Here is a 16,174-nt window from a genome sequence, read left to right on the forward strand (position 1 = left end):
CTGTTTGGTATATAATCCGACCTTTAAGTGGAAAAATGAGCGTCAGAACTTTCCTTATTCACTTGTTGGAGTGTGTATCATGTAGACAGTATCTGTAGGTTAGTAGTAATGTGTTTTTTTATAGTTAATAAAAGACACCAGACAATAACGGTGACTTTTAAAGCATACATTTATTGAAAAACAGACGTCATGCTCATATACAAAGTTTGGTGCCTTTTGCCGCCCCACCATCTTTGTTTTTGTCTTCTTTCAACTCAGATTTTCCTCGTTTATCCAACACTGTAAAGACTTGAGAGATTGCTTAAATTTGAAGACAGGAAAGGAAAGTTAAAAGTAGTCGTGATTCTGAAAAAGAAGGCAGTTGGATGAATTAATTAAAGCTACAGTGAGGAGTTTTTAACCAGATGTGAAACACGTTTAAATTCACAGTGATGCCTATTTATGAGCTGCAAAAGCAAACGCAACTATCTGCAACACGACTGACAATCTTTATATCACAATTTTTAATAAGTGTCAGAACAGATGATTGACAGAACACTAAAGAAACAGCCTTTCTCATGTTTCCAAAAGCAAAAATGTGCAAGATCTTAAGATATATGTCTGTTAAAATAAAGCAGAGATATAAGATATATATGAGATATTTTGTCTGAGCATGCACAGGATGAAATCAGCATAGAAATAATGTTTTTGTCTACAGGGGGCGCCACAAACAACAATAAGAGAAGTTGCTCACAGGAGCTTTAAATTACTGCAAAGTGTCTTAATTCAAAATAAGTCTGTGACAGCTAATGCTCAGGTGTTAGGTAATTGTTATGCAGCTCTTTCCAATTTCTTTAAATCTGCAACAACAACAACAACATACAAACCTTCTCCACTCACTCAGCCGTGTAGTTCTGAGGACATATTTTTAATCACATTTAAAACTGAATTTTTACGACACTCACTGCTGTCCGAGCTCCACCATGAATCCAGACCATCATCCAACGCTGTCCACATCAAATGCAGCAGTGTGTGGCTCCCTCTGGTGGACATTCAGGAGACTTCAGCTCTCTCTGCTCAAGTTTGGTGTTCAGACTCAGAATAATTCATCAGTGTGTTTGTTTCATGTGATCTTTAACAATAATTTGGTGATGGAAACTTTTTTGTTCTATCATGCAAAAATGTTTGTGTCTTAAAGAGTCTTACATTTGATCTTAAACATGTGCAGTGACCCTGATGTGTGCATGTGTTTCACTCAAATGATGTGTGTGTGTGAGTAGGAATAAATCAATCCAACAACTTCTGATTTTTAGTCAGAACTTTTAGTGAAGTGTAAACACAGCTTACTACCGTCTGGCACCTGAGTGTGTATGCTGGCTTTCCATGAAGAGACCTTTTTACCCTTCACTATTTCACATGATGATAATTAATACAACCATCAAACACTAATCCTCAGGTCGATTAAAGTTCTGCATGTGACCACATGAGAAGAGAAGATCGTCCCTTTATTCTGTTGTGTGTTTGAGAACAAGAGAACGAGGAGAACCAGTCAGGGTTTCTTATTTTGAGTGATTCTTTAAACCCTCTCCTCCTCCCTCTTTCAATGTGCTTGTTCTCTCTTTCTCGCCCTCTTATTTGCAGACCGCAGCATTAATGAGCAAACTGTTCATTGGTGGGTTTCTCCCTCCATCTGATGGAGTCACTTGTGGGAGTTTGAGTCCTCTCAGGATTCAGGATGTTGCCTGGTGATGTGACTCCATCTGTATCTTCTGGTTAGAGCAGATTTTGGTTCCCATGAGTAGAAAAGGAAATCAAAACCAGACTTACTGTTTCTTTCTCATTGTAATGTATCAGAGGATAAACTCAAATTCTCAGATTGTGATTCTAAACTTTGGTGTGTCCTCTCTTCTCTCCTCTGACACACCTCACGGTTCTTTTTCTTTATCCATATTTGAACCAATCAAATCAATTCTGTACGACTTTGATCCCCTTCCTTCAGATTGTGCAGATTTAAGAGCACGAAACACAGACATACAGAAACACACACACATACAGAAACACACACACATACAGAAACACACACAAATACAGAAACACACACACATACAGAAACACACACACACACATAGTAGAGAGGCTGTGCTCCCTCAACAGCAGGGGTGAACACATACCCTCTCTCTCTCTCTCTCTCTCTCTCTCTCTCTCTCTCCCTCCCTCTCCTCCTCCTCCTCCTCCTCTTCGTCTTGGCGTCATTTTATTCCTCGCTCCACGCTGAGAGCTCCAGAAGAGAGAAGAGAGGGAGAAAAAGGAGACGCACATTCAGCCTCCTCGTGTCCTCGTACCTGTGACTCCCAGCTCTCTATTTCTCCTTCGTTTCCTCTCTCCTCTTCCTCTTCCTCTCAGGTTTTTTGTTGGGGGTCAGATGAGAGATGGGATGTGGAAATTCTTCACCAGCCAACACCAACAACGTCAATGACGGCAGCAGCAGCAGCAGCAACAGCGGTGGAGGAGAAGGCACTGCAGGTGAGAGAGGAAAAAGAATATCTTGTTTCTCTGAGTCATGCTCTGCTGCAGAAAAAACATCTATCTCACAGGTTAAAGACACATTTCATCAACTTTGGTGTCACTTGAAGCTGTGAGAGATCATTCTTCTAGCTTTAAAAAGTCCTCATACCTGCTCTACATGTTACTCACATGCTCTGTCAGCCAAAAGCCTCAAACTTTGCAGAGATAGTCTCCCTCAAACTGGAGAAAGTTAGCTGCTTCTCTTTGTTTCAACCTTCCAATACTTAAATACATCAGATATTTAATGCTGCATCAGCCTTGGTATCATCTGATGAGGATTCAGCCTCTGGGGAACATTTCCTGCCTTTGTTTACAGTCCGCAAGCAAATTCAGAAGTAAGACTGGAGTTGAACTTGGATGCAGATGTGTGTTTGAGGAAATGTTGAAGTTAAAGCGTGGTTAGATGACTTACGTGGGTTCCAGGATCTCATGTCGGCATTGCCGTTCTCCTGCGTGAACACAAAGCCCACAAAAATGTGTAAACACGAGCTGTGCTGCATGGACTGTAAACAAAACACAGAAAACAGAGAGAGAAAGTAACACAATCTGGTCCCACAGAGTCTGTATCTTTACGCAGGATCTGCAGATCTGTCAGACCACTTCAAGAACAAGAAGGCGGCATGTTTTTGAGGTTTTAGTCATTTTAAAAGCTGGACATTCTTTGTGATACCTGCTCAAGTCTCTGCAGGAAGAACATCATGACGTTTATTGCTGATATCAGAAACCTTAAGTCTATCAGACGCTTAAAAGCTGTCATGAGTTATCTTAGAGTTTTATTTTTCTGGCTTTTTCGCCTTTATTGACAGGACAGCTGAAGAGAGACAGGAAATGTGGGGAGTAGAGAGCGGGGGAGGACATGCAGTGAATGGTCAACTGGCTGGGAGTCAAACCGGCAACCTCTGCGACGAAGACTATAGCCTCTATACTTGGGCGCTTAGACCGCTAGGCCACCAGCGCCCCGTCATGAGTTATCTTGCTTGCTTATCGTCATCACCAGACATACTAATGGGTTAAACTTATTATCAATATTCCTATAGGACTGAAATGTTGGTTATATGTTGTGTCTAAGCTGCAGTACAGTCTCCCTCCACTAGCTGGGGCTGCAGCTTCAGTTAATGTCTGCTGCCATAATGCTCTAAAGCTCTACTACCTGGATGTAAACAAGCACAGGTGACAGATGTCGTCTCGTAGCACGGTGTGGTTTGTCAGTATGTTGATCTTTAAATGGAGATAAAGTTGTATGTAGGCTGTGTCTGGTTAAACTGACATATAACCACTCCACCAGAGACATGAGGAACTGTAGCCACACTCTGCAAACCTTTGCTAAGCTGTGTTAATAAAAAGTGCTCAGTCCTGACTTTTTTCTGATCCTTTTCTTTCCTTTAGACTCGTCGATCAGAAGGACATTTTGAAGAATCTTTAATCAGATTTAAAATCAGGTCATAAGAACGTGAAGTCGATCACCTTGAAACAGAGAGAACACCTGAGTCAGGAGAAACATGAAAGCCGACCGCTCGTCTCATTCATCTGTCTGTCTCTGATTTCAGGTCCTGCTGAGTCGTCTTCAAAAGGGTGAGTTAATGTAACTCTTCTACAGACATGTGTGAGTCATTTGACCTTTCTCTGATGGCTGACTTCAATATTCACACTGCAGCAATTTAAATGTGTGTGTGTGTGTGTGTGTGTGTGTGTGTGTGTGTGTGTGTGTGTGTGTGTGTGTGTGTGTGTGTGTGTGTGTGGACAGATCAGAAGAGTCCGTTCCAGAAGACGACAAATGGAAGTGAGTCAGACTAAAAATTGGCGTCTTCAAACATTTCAGCTCATGAGACAATATGAACAGCTTTGTTGTTTGTTTGTTTGTTTGTTTGTTTGTTTGTTTGTGTGTGTGTTTGTGTGTTTGTGTGTGTGTGTGTTTGTTTGTGTCGACAGGAACTATGGTGGTGTGTACGTCGGCTTTCCTTCAGACATGAGCAACATCCCTCAAATTCAGATAGGATCGCTCAGAGGTAACACCACACACACACACACACACACACACACACACACACACACAAACACACACACACACACACACACACACACACACACACACACACACACACACACACACACACACACACTTTTACATACACAAGGTGATTAAAGAGTGAAATGAACAGGAGAAGCTTAATGTGAGAAAATTGTTTGTTTTATCTTATATAATGTTTTGGTGTGTGAAGGTTTGTGATCGTGCATCATTAGGATCTGTAAATGTATTGACTATTGTTATTTTTCTTTTATGTATTTATATTTGCTGTTATTTTATTTATTGAGTTCAAAGATCTGACATCTCTCAACAAAGGAATTACAGCCTAGAAAAATAACCTGGAAGGGCATCATTGGCCCATGTACAGAGGCTATAGTCCCCGTCACAGCGGTGTGGGTTCGACTCCCAGCCTCAACCATTTGCTGAGTGTCTTCCCTCGCTCTCTGCTGCCCGTGTTCCCTATCTCTCCTCAGCTCTCCTATCAATTAAAGGCGCAAATGCCCCAAAATATAACTTTAAAAATGTTTGAATTGAACGGGATAGAACGGAATGGAACAGACAGAATGCTCCTGATTGGTCAAAACCAAGTAGCAACCTCCGGTCTAAAAATATGAGTCCAATGTGGAAGTGTTAAAAACTGCAGTTCATCGAGGATCCACTTGAGGCTGGCTCCGGAAGTACCAGAAACCACATACACACCAATTCAAAGAAGCCGATCTTTACAGCAGAAATAAACATGTTTACAGCCTGGTTCAAAAGACGAGTGTAGTCTCGAATTTTTTTCTAACACGACGGTTCCGAAGATATTATGAGTACGAGTTTTGCCCAAATAAGGACATGACTGACCTGATTGACAGGCGGGAACACTGTAGCTGTTGGCGAGGAGGCTCAAAGCCCGCCTCTTTACCTCACAATCGCTCGACAGCAGTTAGTTGAGTTCAACATTTCCAATATGGCTGCTGCCGAAGATTGGCTTCAAAACAGCGCTTCAGAAACAGATGGGTGACGTCACGGATACTACGTCCATGTCTTATACAGTCTATGATCAGCACCCCATAACAATGATGATTCATTCTCATCATAAAGACTGATGCTTGAGTCACCCGATCACACAAAACTTACCAAGATTTTCATGGTGAGCACAAAAAGCAAAAATTTTCACCCCGACTTGGTCCAGAATTTTTCTGCCAGCCTCTTGGGAAAAATTTGAGGCGTCAATGTGAGCCCAAAAGAAAGTCACGAGACGGGATGACTAAAAACATCTGAGTTTGAAGAAGTAGAATCGATTAAAGACGAGAACAGCAAAGATGTCGTTGTGTTGTGAACATTACGATGCACAACCACTGAAAGACACCAAAACTCGACTAATCACGCGTCCTTTTCGGATGTTAGCTTAATTCTTGTGGTCTTCTCAAACACATAGCTCCTTTTAGGAACCCTTTTCTAAACAGTGTGTCACCGTTTTCTTTGTTTGGATGATTTGAAGGGGACGCTGTTAAAAGTGATACATGACCCAAGGTATCCCAGCATGCTCTGAGCCACAAATCAGATGATGCACGATGAACTGGGGTCAACTTTTCAACTGCTTCTGTTCACTTATAGTGGGTCCACTCTGTTACTGTGACCTCCAACACGTGCTTTAATGTCATCACCTGCCCTCTGAGACTCATGACGTCTCCTTATTCAACGGGGGAGACTTCACGCTGAGAGGAACATGTGTGAACAAGCAACTCAGGAACATTTCAGAGGCAGGGTGCAGAGACAGAGGAACTTCTTTTATTTACATCGTCGCTCTGTACTATGATGACCGTACTCTGATTCTTCATTTGGGGAGAAACAGAATGTGTACGTGAGAGTGTGACGACTGATCCAATCTGTAATAACGTCCCACACACACACAGCCTCAATTTCCTGTCGAGTCTCCCGGGTCACGAGAGCATGGGAGAGAATCTCTGAGTAATACTGCATGTGTGTTTTCATCTCTGCGACCCCGGCGTGTTTGTTTGTTTCTACATGTAAGCGAGTACTGTATATGTTTTTAGTATGACGCATTGTAAAGATCTATATACATCTGATTGAATATTTAATGTGTGTGTGTGTGTGTGTGTGTGTGTGTGTATGTGTGTGTGTGTGTGTGCTAATTAATCTTCCACAGAGAATGAGAGAGACGCGGCATCCCTCAGGAGGCCTCTGTGGGGGAACGGACTCTAATTTTAATGAAGAGCCAGGTCTGTGCTTGCTTCTGCTTGTGTGTGTGTGTGTGTGTGTGTGTGTGTGTGTGTGTGTGTGTGTGTGTGTGTGTGTGTGTGTGTGTGTGTGTGTGTGTGTGTGTGTGTGTGTGTGTGTGTGCGTGACGACCTCCTCTCTTCCTCCTCATTATTAATGAGAGCCATGATGTCATGTCAGCAGTTAAAGCGCTCTGTGTTTTCACTGATTTGACCCTCTCTCGGCCTCACAGCTCATTATTCACGGTACCTGTGGTGTGTTTTCCTCTCACTTCAGGTTTCAGGTTTATGAGTTCAGGATCAAATCAACTTCATTTAAATTTTAAATGTTTGTTTAATCTATTTTGTCCTTAATTTTAGATAAAGAGGCTCCATGATGATGAAATATTTAAATAAATCTAATGTAAAAGTTTCAGTCTGGATAATGATAGTCTGAATTTGTAACTCTTTCCACCTGGGATCAGATAATCCAGTTTACTTTTCCCCTGTTTATTTGAAAGACCAACTGGATTACCTTATCCAGATAAAGACTTAAAGATCACCAGATCTTGATCACCAGTGCTTTAAACAAGCAGCAGCTAGATTAAAAAGTGGTCAATCCAAACATCATATAGTCAGTTTGGACAATATGCTTGCTTTACTAGTGCTAACCTAATCCTAACTAAAGTTACAAACGAACCAGTTTCAACATGTGGTTTAGTATAAACTTACCCTAATTAGGACACAACTTACACATACCTGGTGCAACAGGAGACTCAAAGCCCACTTCTGCTGCTCTTCTTCACCTGTGTTTAACTGACAGGTAGTTGGAGTCAGTGTTTCAAATATAGCAACCGTCATCTCTGGGCCTCTGAAAGCCTCTTCAGAAACAGTTAAAGAGAAATACTGACAGAATGTCTTTCTTATATTTTACACACATTTTTTGAAAGTTTTATCAGAGAAATGAGTGCAGAACAACACAGGTAACTTTAGCTTAGCCATACAGCATCTCCTTCCGCTCCCTCCTCTTAATGGGGCATTGTCCTCCTCTTAAAGGGTAGGGGATATTATTTTCCCCATTTGTTAGACAGAAGGTATTTAGGAAATGGAAGAGGATTAGGGCAACTGAAAAAATGTTTTAGGAGCTTAGGCCAGACGCTTTTTTAGAATTCAGACTGTAATCTCAGAATTCTGAGAAAAAGTCCAGTGTTCTGACTTTAATCTCAGAATTCTAAAATTTTGAATTTTATTTCAGAATTCTAGAATTTTGACTTTTATTTCAGAATTCTAGAAGTCTGAATTTTTTCTCATAATTCTGGGAAAAAAGTCTGAATTTTCAGATCAAAGTTTTCTCAATCTTACTCAAAAGTTTTAAACGACACAAACTGTAGGTTAAATCTGGATTTTTGAACAGGTTTGGATCACCTGATCTTATCCAACAACATCCGTTTCAAAGATTTGTTCCTTCCTGTTAGCTTTAATCCTATCTGTTTACTTCCAACCAACAGGTCCCTTGATATGACTGATAATGTGTCTCCTTTCTGTCTTTGTGAAGGTGCTTCAGAAGCATGGTTATGACAAGAGGGAGTTTTTGGAATGTGGAGAAGAAGAAAAACCCTCATCAGGCTTGCTGCATCGCCATCAGGACCCCCACCAGGTCTCACATAAGGACCAGCAGCACCTAACGATGGCCCTCAGCGAGGACTTTAATGCGACTGCAGAGTTAGATGATCTTGATCTAGACTTTCATGGAAGCAGATGTCGACGTGGACTCTTGGCCTCAGAACACAGGGATGGTTTGCTTTGTAAAAGGTGAAGACTTTGCTGGATGCCCTTCAAGATTTGTGTTGGGAAGGTTCTCAAGCCTGACCTCTCAGATGGACTGTCCGAACGAGATGAACGAGGCCCATGCTGGGGTTTGGTGGTGTTTATTTACAGGGACAGAGAAAGACTTTTGTGAATGGGGTGGCCAAACTTGGTCAAAAGGACACAGAACAGCATTTATTTACCATCGCTATCTCTTCAACATGTTATGGTTCCTTGAGATTCGATCCCAGAGGTTCTATGTTCATCTATGATGTTGTGAAGTTAATGTAGTGGAATTAAAGCTCCAGTGGGGAGTTTTTTTGTCAGCTATTAAACGGAATAAAATGTATGCAGTTATTTCTTTAAGAGCTGCTAAAGCAAATAGGACTATTTTTAAAAAAGACTATTGTTCCTGTGTTGTGTTTTTCAATGCCTGAATTTCTGCAGTGGGGTCGTGCCAGATGACATGATCAACTACCCCCCCCAAAAAAATCTCAACGAGTCGTACGTTTGACTGTTAATATGGCAGGATGAACATTTTTCATTTGAAGACAAAAATTACACAAGTCGGGGCAATATCAGCAAACAGAAGAGGCATGATTTTTGTCCACAGGGGGGCGCCAAAACGGACCTAAAGAGGAGCTTTAATAAGAGGATATTTCAAAAGGTAGAAGAAAGATGTGCCAAACATTAAACTCCCTCCCAGTGAAACCACTTTAAAGTATTTAGTTTTCATCCAACAGATTTGAACTCTCTTTAATGAAAGGTCAGTTTCTCATTAAGCTGCGTCTCTCTGCTGTCTGAGAGGTTTGATCTGCGGTGTCACGGCTCAGAGAGATGAAGGGAAGCAGAGCAGAAACTCACAGCAAAGTGTTCTTCATTTAAAACTCCTTATCTCTTAAACACGGACACATTCGTCTTCCTTTAAGTCGCTGAAGTGACGGAGGAGGAAATGAAATCAGGAGAGCAGGATGTATTTGTATATTTTTTTATTAAAAACTGTTGCCTGACAGTTTAGAATAATGTTTATAAGAGACTCTTACTCTGAAAGAGTTGTTTACAAAATGTTAATGTACAATCACTGGAAAACTCATGCTCGGTAGCTCGGTAGCTCTTTACTCGCACTTTAAAAACCAGGCTGCTGCAGATTGATCTCCAGCAGCCTGATAAAAACAAAGACAGTATTAACCGTGTAGATCCTTCACTAAAACACTTGATTTCTGCTTCTTCAACTGAAAGATTAAACTCATCCTCCCTAAGGATAGTGCAACAGACTGTACAGCAACCTAACCGACGAGAGGCGGATACAAAATGAGTGTTTTTAAAACTACATACTCACAGTACCCTGGATACAGTGAGCAGTCCTGACTACAGAGAAACACAGCATCTATAACATTCCTCATGAAGCAAAGTGTCAGCGAAAAAAAGCACCATGTTTCCATAACGAGCACGTCCATAAAAGTAGTTCCTTATTGTCGTCATCGCTCATAAAAAAACTTGGATGGATGGAAATATATTTCCTAACAAACCCTGACTCCCAAAATAAGTGGCAACCTGTGCTTTCAACACCATAAATCTTCCTATCTTATAAATATTAGCTCTCGGCTTTGCTATAAAAAGGTCAATGCTGCGCTCTCACGCTCATGTACGCACTAACACCCATTTGAAAGGCAAACACACGATAAACTGAACGTACAATATCTACAAAAGTCAGGATACTTCCAGTTTTCTCCAGGATCTGATCAACCCCATGAGTTAAATGTGTGTGTGTTAAGTTTAAAGACATGGGCGTGAATCTCTAAACCAGAGAGATCAAGCTAGAGAGCAGAGCGTTAACTTCCTGGTTCTCTGCAGAAGTCGTCTTTAAACTCCGCCTTCGTTTCCTTTAAGATTACGGAGGGATTTTTAATCCGATCTTTAGATTATCGAGTGTTTCCGATTCAAACACCACGGCTTGTTTTACTTTAAAGAAACTTCTTCATCTGTTTGGAATTCAAAGAAATTCCCCGACCCTTCCAGGGCTTTAAAAGTCCCTGACAACTGTTCTGTCTCACTTCCTCGCACATGCTTCAGGACTTGACCTTTGACCCGCAGCTTAGTTTAGCTCTGACCCCGGCGGCTCGTCTGAGCATCAATAACCGACGATAGAGAGTATGTTTGGAAACAGAGTCCGGTCTTTCTGGGGGGGACAAGCGGTCTGTTTTTATCGTGTTACAGTACGCGGCGCTCTGCAGAGGGTCACTGCTCAAAGTAAACAGTCCATCGGAGTCCTTCCTGAGCTGGTGACCTCTGACCTGTGATCCATCAGGGGTCAAAAGTTTCTAACAACTGGCTCCGGGGCTGCGGTACGACTTCACTGCTGCCAGACCGACTCACTGCTCGAGAATCATCGCCTCCTGGAACGCCTCGATCCATCTGAGGAGGCAAAGACAGGAAGTTAGGCGCACTTTGAAGAACTCTTAAGATTTCTTTTCTTCTGTTGTATTTCTGAAATGCAGCTGCTCTGTGAGTCTCAGTACCTCTGTGCGGTGGGGATGTCATCAGCCTTGAAGATATAAAACAAAGTGTTCTTGTGATACAGCTTGAACTGCAGCTTCTGCGCCGGACCGTTCTTCTCCTCCCGCAGGAAGAAACCCAACAAGGGCTGACTCTCCAACGCCGCCACATCCTGAAGACGAAGAAGAAGAAGAGTATTACTCATCCCAGCCGAGGTTAAGGAAGCCACTTAGGTTTCTCCTTTAAGAGAAAGAGTGATTACCTCGCTGGCAGCGTACGTGTACAGGACTTTATTCTTGATGACAAACCACAGCCTCTTCCACTGCTTCTTGTTGCCCTTTGACCGGTTTAAGTAGCCGCTCATGGAGGAGTTCTCCGTGTTGGCAGACACCTGAAAACCCAAAGAGAGAAAGATGAGTCCCTCTTACATTCACGCTGTTTGTTTCACTCATGAGTGTTTGTCTTTGTTCCTGACCTCTTTGAGTGCAGCGGGGATCTTCTTCTGTTTCCTGGTGAAGGAGAACGCTCCAGATTTAATAGGGGAGACTGAAGTTGAAGCACAGCGGTCACCTGGAACAAAAAGAAACTCAATTAATACATCAAAACCACAAAAAATGTCACCCTGTTCTGGAGGAGAAGTCTGATGATTATTCTAGGCTCACAGGGTCAGACTAAAGATGTTAATCTCTATAAAACAGTTAAAGACTAAGAAGAACATATTACATTTTCAAAAAGGCAAACATTACATTAAACATCTTGGTGCTAAAGTTTTTAACAATCGTAACTCACATTGGAGGAAAAGGAGTGTTTATTAGGACTATTTTTCGAGGTGGCTGCACACACTTGGGGATTTAAGGAGCATTTACGGCCGTGTGTGAGAATGCATGATAATCAAAAATAGGCGTGCATGTTCCTGATATTTAATGCACATATCTGTCTTTCAAGAAGCATTACAGAGCATATATTAAGCAGTGATGTCACTTGGAAAAAAAAGGAGATAACGTGTCATCCTGTGGGAGAAATATATCCTAATCATGGGGATCAACAAAGACAGACTGATATCTGCACGCCTGTAACACTCAAGCTAACCAACATCTCCCTCTATCCCTCTCTCCAACACGGTCTCAGCAGATGTGTGTCTAACATGAGTCTGGTCCTGCTGGAGGTTTCTGCCTGTTAAAGGAAGTTTGACTTGCTGCTGTAACTTGCTAAATGGCCTTTTTGATAAAGCTTATAGTTAGTTATGCTGCTATAGGCTTAGACTGACACACTGGGATCCTGTCTTTCCCTCTCTCCTCTCTCTGCCTGTCTCTCACTTTAACTCTTCTTGTCCCATTAAAGTTACTAACCATAGACCTTTCTGAAGTCCCTGAGCTCCCTTGTCTCGTAGGTTCCTCTGCCAGACTCCAGTTGCTACAACTACTACTATCCATCTCCCCACTATCATCTCTCTCTCTCTTCATCTCCCTCTATCCCTCTCTCAAACACGGTCTCAGCAGATGTGTGTCTAACATGAGTCTGGTCCTGCTGGAGGTTTCTGCCTGTTAAAGGAAGTTTGTCCTTGCCACTGTAACTTGCTAAATGCTGCAAAGTGCTCTGCTCATGGTGGATTAAGATGAGATCAGACTGAGTCCTGTCTGTAAGATGGGACTGGATCTTATCCTGTCTTGATGTTGGATCTTTGTTTATAATAGAACATAGAGTTTCACAGGATTTGTTGAAGATATTAAACATAAACAACACATGATTTCCCTCTATACGTACTGTTCTCCTGCAGCTTGGCGAAGCAGTGGTCACACACTCGTGCCGGCTGGTTCTTTAAGTACTCCAGGTAGTATTTGTTGGCAGAGCACGCCTGACACACCACCTGCAGCATCACAGACAACAACTGGGGTGAGTGGATGTGTGAGGAAACAACATGCAGTGTTTTAGGAGCAGCAGTAGATGTAACGAACCTTTCCACAGGCGCGACAGTGATGCCTCCTCCAGGTGAGCGTGAACTCGCAGGTGCAGATCATGCACATGGTGGCTCTTAGGTCGGGGATCCAGATGGGAGCCTTTGAGCCTAACGGGGCCCCGCTGTCGACGACTCCTTCCGCCTGAGAGGAGAGACATGGAGGGTTTTATTAAGATGATGCATGATGAAGCGTTCTCAATCACCCTCATGGATTTAAAGCTCACCTCCTCCTGACTGCGGCTGGATATGAAGGTGATCTTCTTCTTGGTGTAGTCGTCGATGGCCTTAGCGATGGCCTCCAGCCACTCGTCTCTCTCTGTGGCCGAGCTGCAGGAACCAAACACACCCGTTCAACTCCAGAAATCACCTGACTTTATGAATGTTAGGTGACACATTAAACGAGTGAGTGCTGACCTTGCAGAGAGGATGAAAGAGCGCTCAACGCTTTCGATGTTCAGCTCGTTCTGGTACGCCTCCTGACTCGGCTTACTCACCTGGAAACACAAATCAGAAGCTGTGAGATTTAACTCATGAAAACAACGTTCAAACTAATGCAACATGAGGAGATGAAAAGACATGATGGTGCTGTGTTTGTGTCTGACCTTCATCCCAGCCAGAGAGAGCACACTGTTGAGTTTATACTGGGCAGACTGGACGGGAGTGGTGTACATGAGAGCATCATTGAACTGAAAAACACAGAAACAGTCAAACTTTCAGAAAGATGAACGTATAATTGAGTCTTGGATTTAAATAATCCAGATTTTGAGTTGGGTGTTTTGATCATTTCCTCCTCATCGCTCACCAGAAAGAACATCCGCGGCTGCATGACTTTCCTGGACAGCTTCATGAGCGTTCCCTCCTTCAGAAACACCTGAAACACAAACTCTTTTTAAAATCATGTAGAGACGAGAACAGAAATAAAACACAGCTCCGACTATTTGAAGAAACTCTGACGTGTATTTACGCCGAAGTGACTCCAGCAAGATTGTCGCCATGGGGGTTGTTGAAATAGAAATATCTTGCATACAGTTTTACTCTCAAGTTTTGGTCCCACAGAGTTTAAAGCCTAAAATACTTCTTCCTCATTTTAGTAGATACTCAGGTTTGAATGACGGCGTGTGATAGAATAAAAGCAAAAACATGATTAAAACATCAATCCATGCAAAATCAGAGTTCATGTTGATACAGTTTTGCAGCATCTGTCTTCAGAAAGGATTTTATGACGATAAGAGAAGAAGAACCGAGAGGAAAGAGGTCAAATAAGCTCAGTAAGATACAGTAAAGAATACAATTTCAAAGCTTAGCGAGAGGATTGGTTTCACCCAAAGATACCTGCTAAGATTAAAATGTATTTTTCTGCAGAAAGCCTAGATTATTATTATTATTACTATTATTTTAGCCTGTACATATTAGTCATGCCTATTTGTTGTTTCTTTGTATTTATAGCTAAGGTTATTGTTATTATATTTTTATTTTATTTTCTATTGTAGTTCTTATTCTTATTCTTATTCTTATGCCTAGTACAAAGAGAGCACAGTTTACTAAAGTCAAATTCCTTGTGTGTTCAAGCATACTTGGCGAATAAAGCTGATTCTGATTCTGATTCTGATTCTTCTGATTCTGATTCTGATTCTGATTAAAATCTGAAGATGTAGCTCAGTTTTTATTGGACTTGGACTGTGGACTCACCCTGCCCGGCTGCACGATCTCATGGTGCCCGTTGAGGCTGTACTGAATCTGCATCAGCTTCTGAAAGTTATCCTGAAAACAAAGTCAGACCGATGAGCACAGAGAGCGGACCAGCAGATCAGACTTAAAGCTCTGTGAGGGATCAGGTCTTACCCCTTGTTTCATGATGTCATTAGCGTGGTTGGCCACTTCTTTCACGATGCTGAGGGCGGCTGCATGAAGAGCAAAGACCGGACATTAGAGTTTGTTTCTATCGCAGCTTAAATCATAATCCTGAGAGTGTTATTGTTTCTCTGACCTTGTGTGTCTTTGTAATCCTCGGAGTCCTCGGGAAGGTTTTTCAGATAATCTGGAAAAGAGCAAAGTGTTTGTTTGTTTGACGGTCGACCCGAGTTAGAGCTGCAGGATGAAAACAAACAGCAAGAGAAGAGGAGCAGAGACTGTGCAGCCACTAAAGTTTGCAAGATTCAGTAATTCATAGAAACTGAAGGTTTCTTTATGCACGGACAAATCCACGCTGAAGAAATACGATTTGATTTCTTCTTTAAAAAATGACTGCTCCCTGTACAAATACAAAACATCATGCTGCAAAGCTTAATCCCCTCCATTCCTTATGCATGGGGGAAACACTAAGGACATTTTTATGCACATTTTGGCATTGAAATGTTAATTTTGTGCAATATGCATGAGCAAAACAAGCTGATTTAAACTTATATTGAAGTGTAAGAAGGTAGAAATACATTTATAGTCATTTTGTCTAAGGGATTTTTTCATAATGTTATTCTAAAATGGGAAATTTATTATTATTTTTATCAATAAACAATACAAATAAAGCGTTTTAATGTGTTAGTCTGACAATTTTAAATGTTTTGTAGACAGTAATGAAGTGCTGCATCATATCCTTTGTTTTTAAAGGATCTGGTGAGTATTACTGAGAGTAGTGGAGTTATAAAAGTACGATAATACTTCATAAAATGTTCCACAGTAGAAGATCAGAGCAGCATAGAAACAGTCAGGTGTAATAAAAGTGTTTAAACATCGTGCTCCATAAGAGTACTGAGATAAAGGAACTCTCTACGGGTCAAACTGCTTCCTGTTACTGTCACTGTCCACCAGGGGGCAGTGTGGCACCAAAACCAGCTTAAAACCACAACAGAAAGACCCGACTCCAATCCAAGTTTCATTCACGTGCCGTCAATAAACGAGGCTGTGATTCGATAAAGCTTGGACCTTCAGTGAGAGCAGAAGGAGGAGTGTGTGTGTGTGTGTGTGTGTGTGTGTGTGTGTGTGTGTGTTTGTGTGTGTGTGTGTGTGTGTGTGTGTGTGTGTGTGTGTGTGTGTGCGTGTGTGTGTGTGTGTGTGTGTGTGTGTATGTGTGTGTGTGAGTGAGTGTGTGAGTGTGTGTTTGTACCGGTGAGCAGCAGCTGGTACTGAGGGATCCTCTGCACGGGT

General features: G+C 42.0%; 2 protein-coding genes across 2 annotated transcripts in view; one reads left to right on the top strand and one right to left on the bottom strand.

Annotated features, from left to right (window-relative positions):
- Positions 1-2,327: 2,327 nt before the first annotated feature.
- LOC117805278 (overexpressed in colon carcinoma 1 protein-like) lies at positions 2,328-8,962 on the top strand. Its single transcript, XM_034673957.1, has 6 exons — positions 2,328-2,502; positions 4,092-4,116; positions 4,289-4,324; positions 4,474-4,550; positions 6,726-6,798; positions 8,330-8,962. Exons 1-5 carry the CDS (start codon positions 2,409-2,411, stop codon positions 6,779-6,781), a joined length of 288 nt encoding a protein of 95 aa, XP_034529848.1. The 5' UTR covers positions 2,328-2,408; the 3' UTR covers positions 6,782-6,798; positions 8,330-8,962.
- Positions 8,963-9,552: 590 nt separating this feature from the next.
- fgd6 (FYVE, RhoGEF and PH domain containing 6) overlaps positions 9,553-16,174 on the bottom strand; it is a 27,959-nt gene continuing 21,337 nt past the window's right edge. Inside the window, exons 8-21 of the mRNA XM_034673505.1 lie at positions 16,134-16,174; positions 15,021-15,071; positions 14,876-14,934; positions 14,723-14,794; positions 13,836-13,904; positions 13,636-13,719; positions 13,448-13,527; positions 13,258-13,360; positions 13,032-13,175; positions 12,841-12,943; positions 11,552-11,646; positions 11,339-11,467; positions 11,100-11,248; positions 9,553-10,995 (exon numbers count right to left, since the gene is read on the bottom strand). The exon at positions 16,134-16,174 is cut by the window's right edge and continues 47 nt beyond it. Coding sequence (XP_034529396.1) covers positions 10,953-10,995; positions 11,100-11,248; positions 11,339-11,467; positions 11,552-11,646; positions 12,841-12,943; positions 13,032-13,175; positions 13,258-13,360; positions 13,448-13,527; positions 13,636-13,719; positions 13,836-13,904; positions 14,723-14,794; positions 14,876-14,934; positions 15,021-15,071; positions 16,134-16,174 — 1,222 coding nt within the window. The 3' untranslated portion in view covers positions 9,553-10,952. The remainder of the gene's footprint in view (positions 10,996-11,099; positions 11,249-11,338; positions 11,468-11,551; positions 11,647-12,840; positions 12,944-13,031; positions 13,176-13,257; positions 13,361-13,447; positions 13,528-13,635; positions 13,720-13,835; positions 13,905-14,722; positions 14,795-14,875; positions 14,935-15,020; positions 15,072-16,133) is intronic.

Source organism: Notolabrus celidotus, chromosome 21 (assembly GCF_009762535.1).
Source record: "Notolabrus celidotus isolate fNotCel1 chromosome 21, fNotCel1.pri, whole genome shotgun sequence".
Lineage (NCBI taxonomy): Eukaryota > Metazoa > Chordata > Actinopteri > Labriformes > Labridae > Notolabrus > Notolabrus celidotus.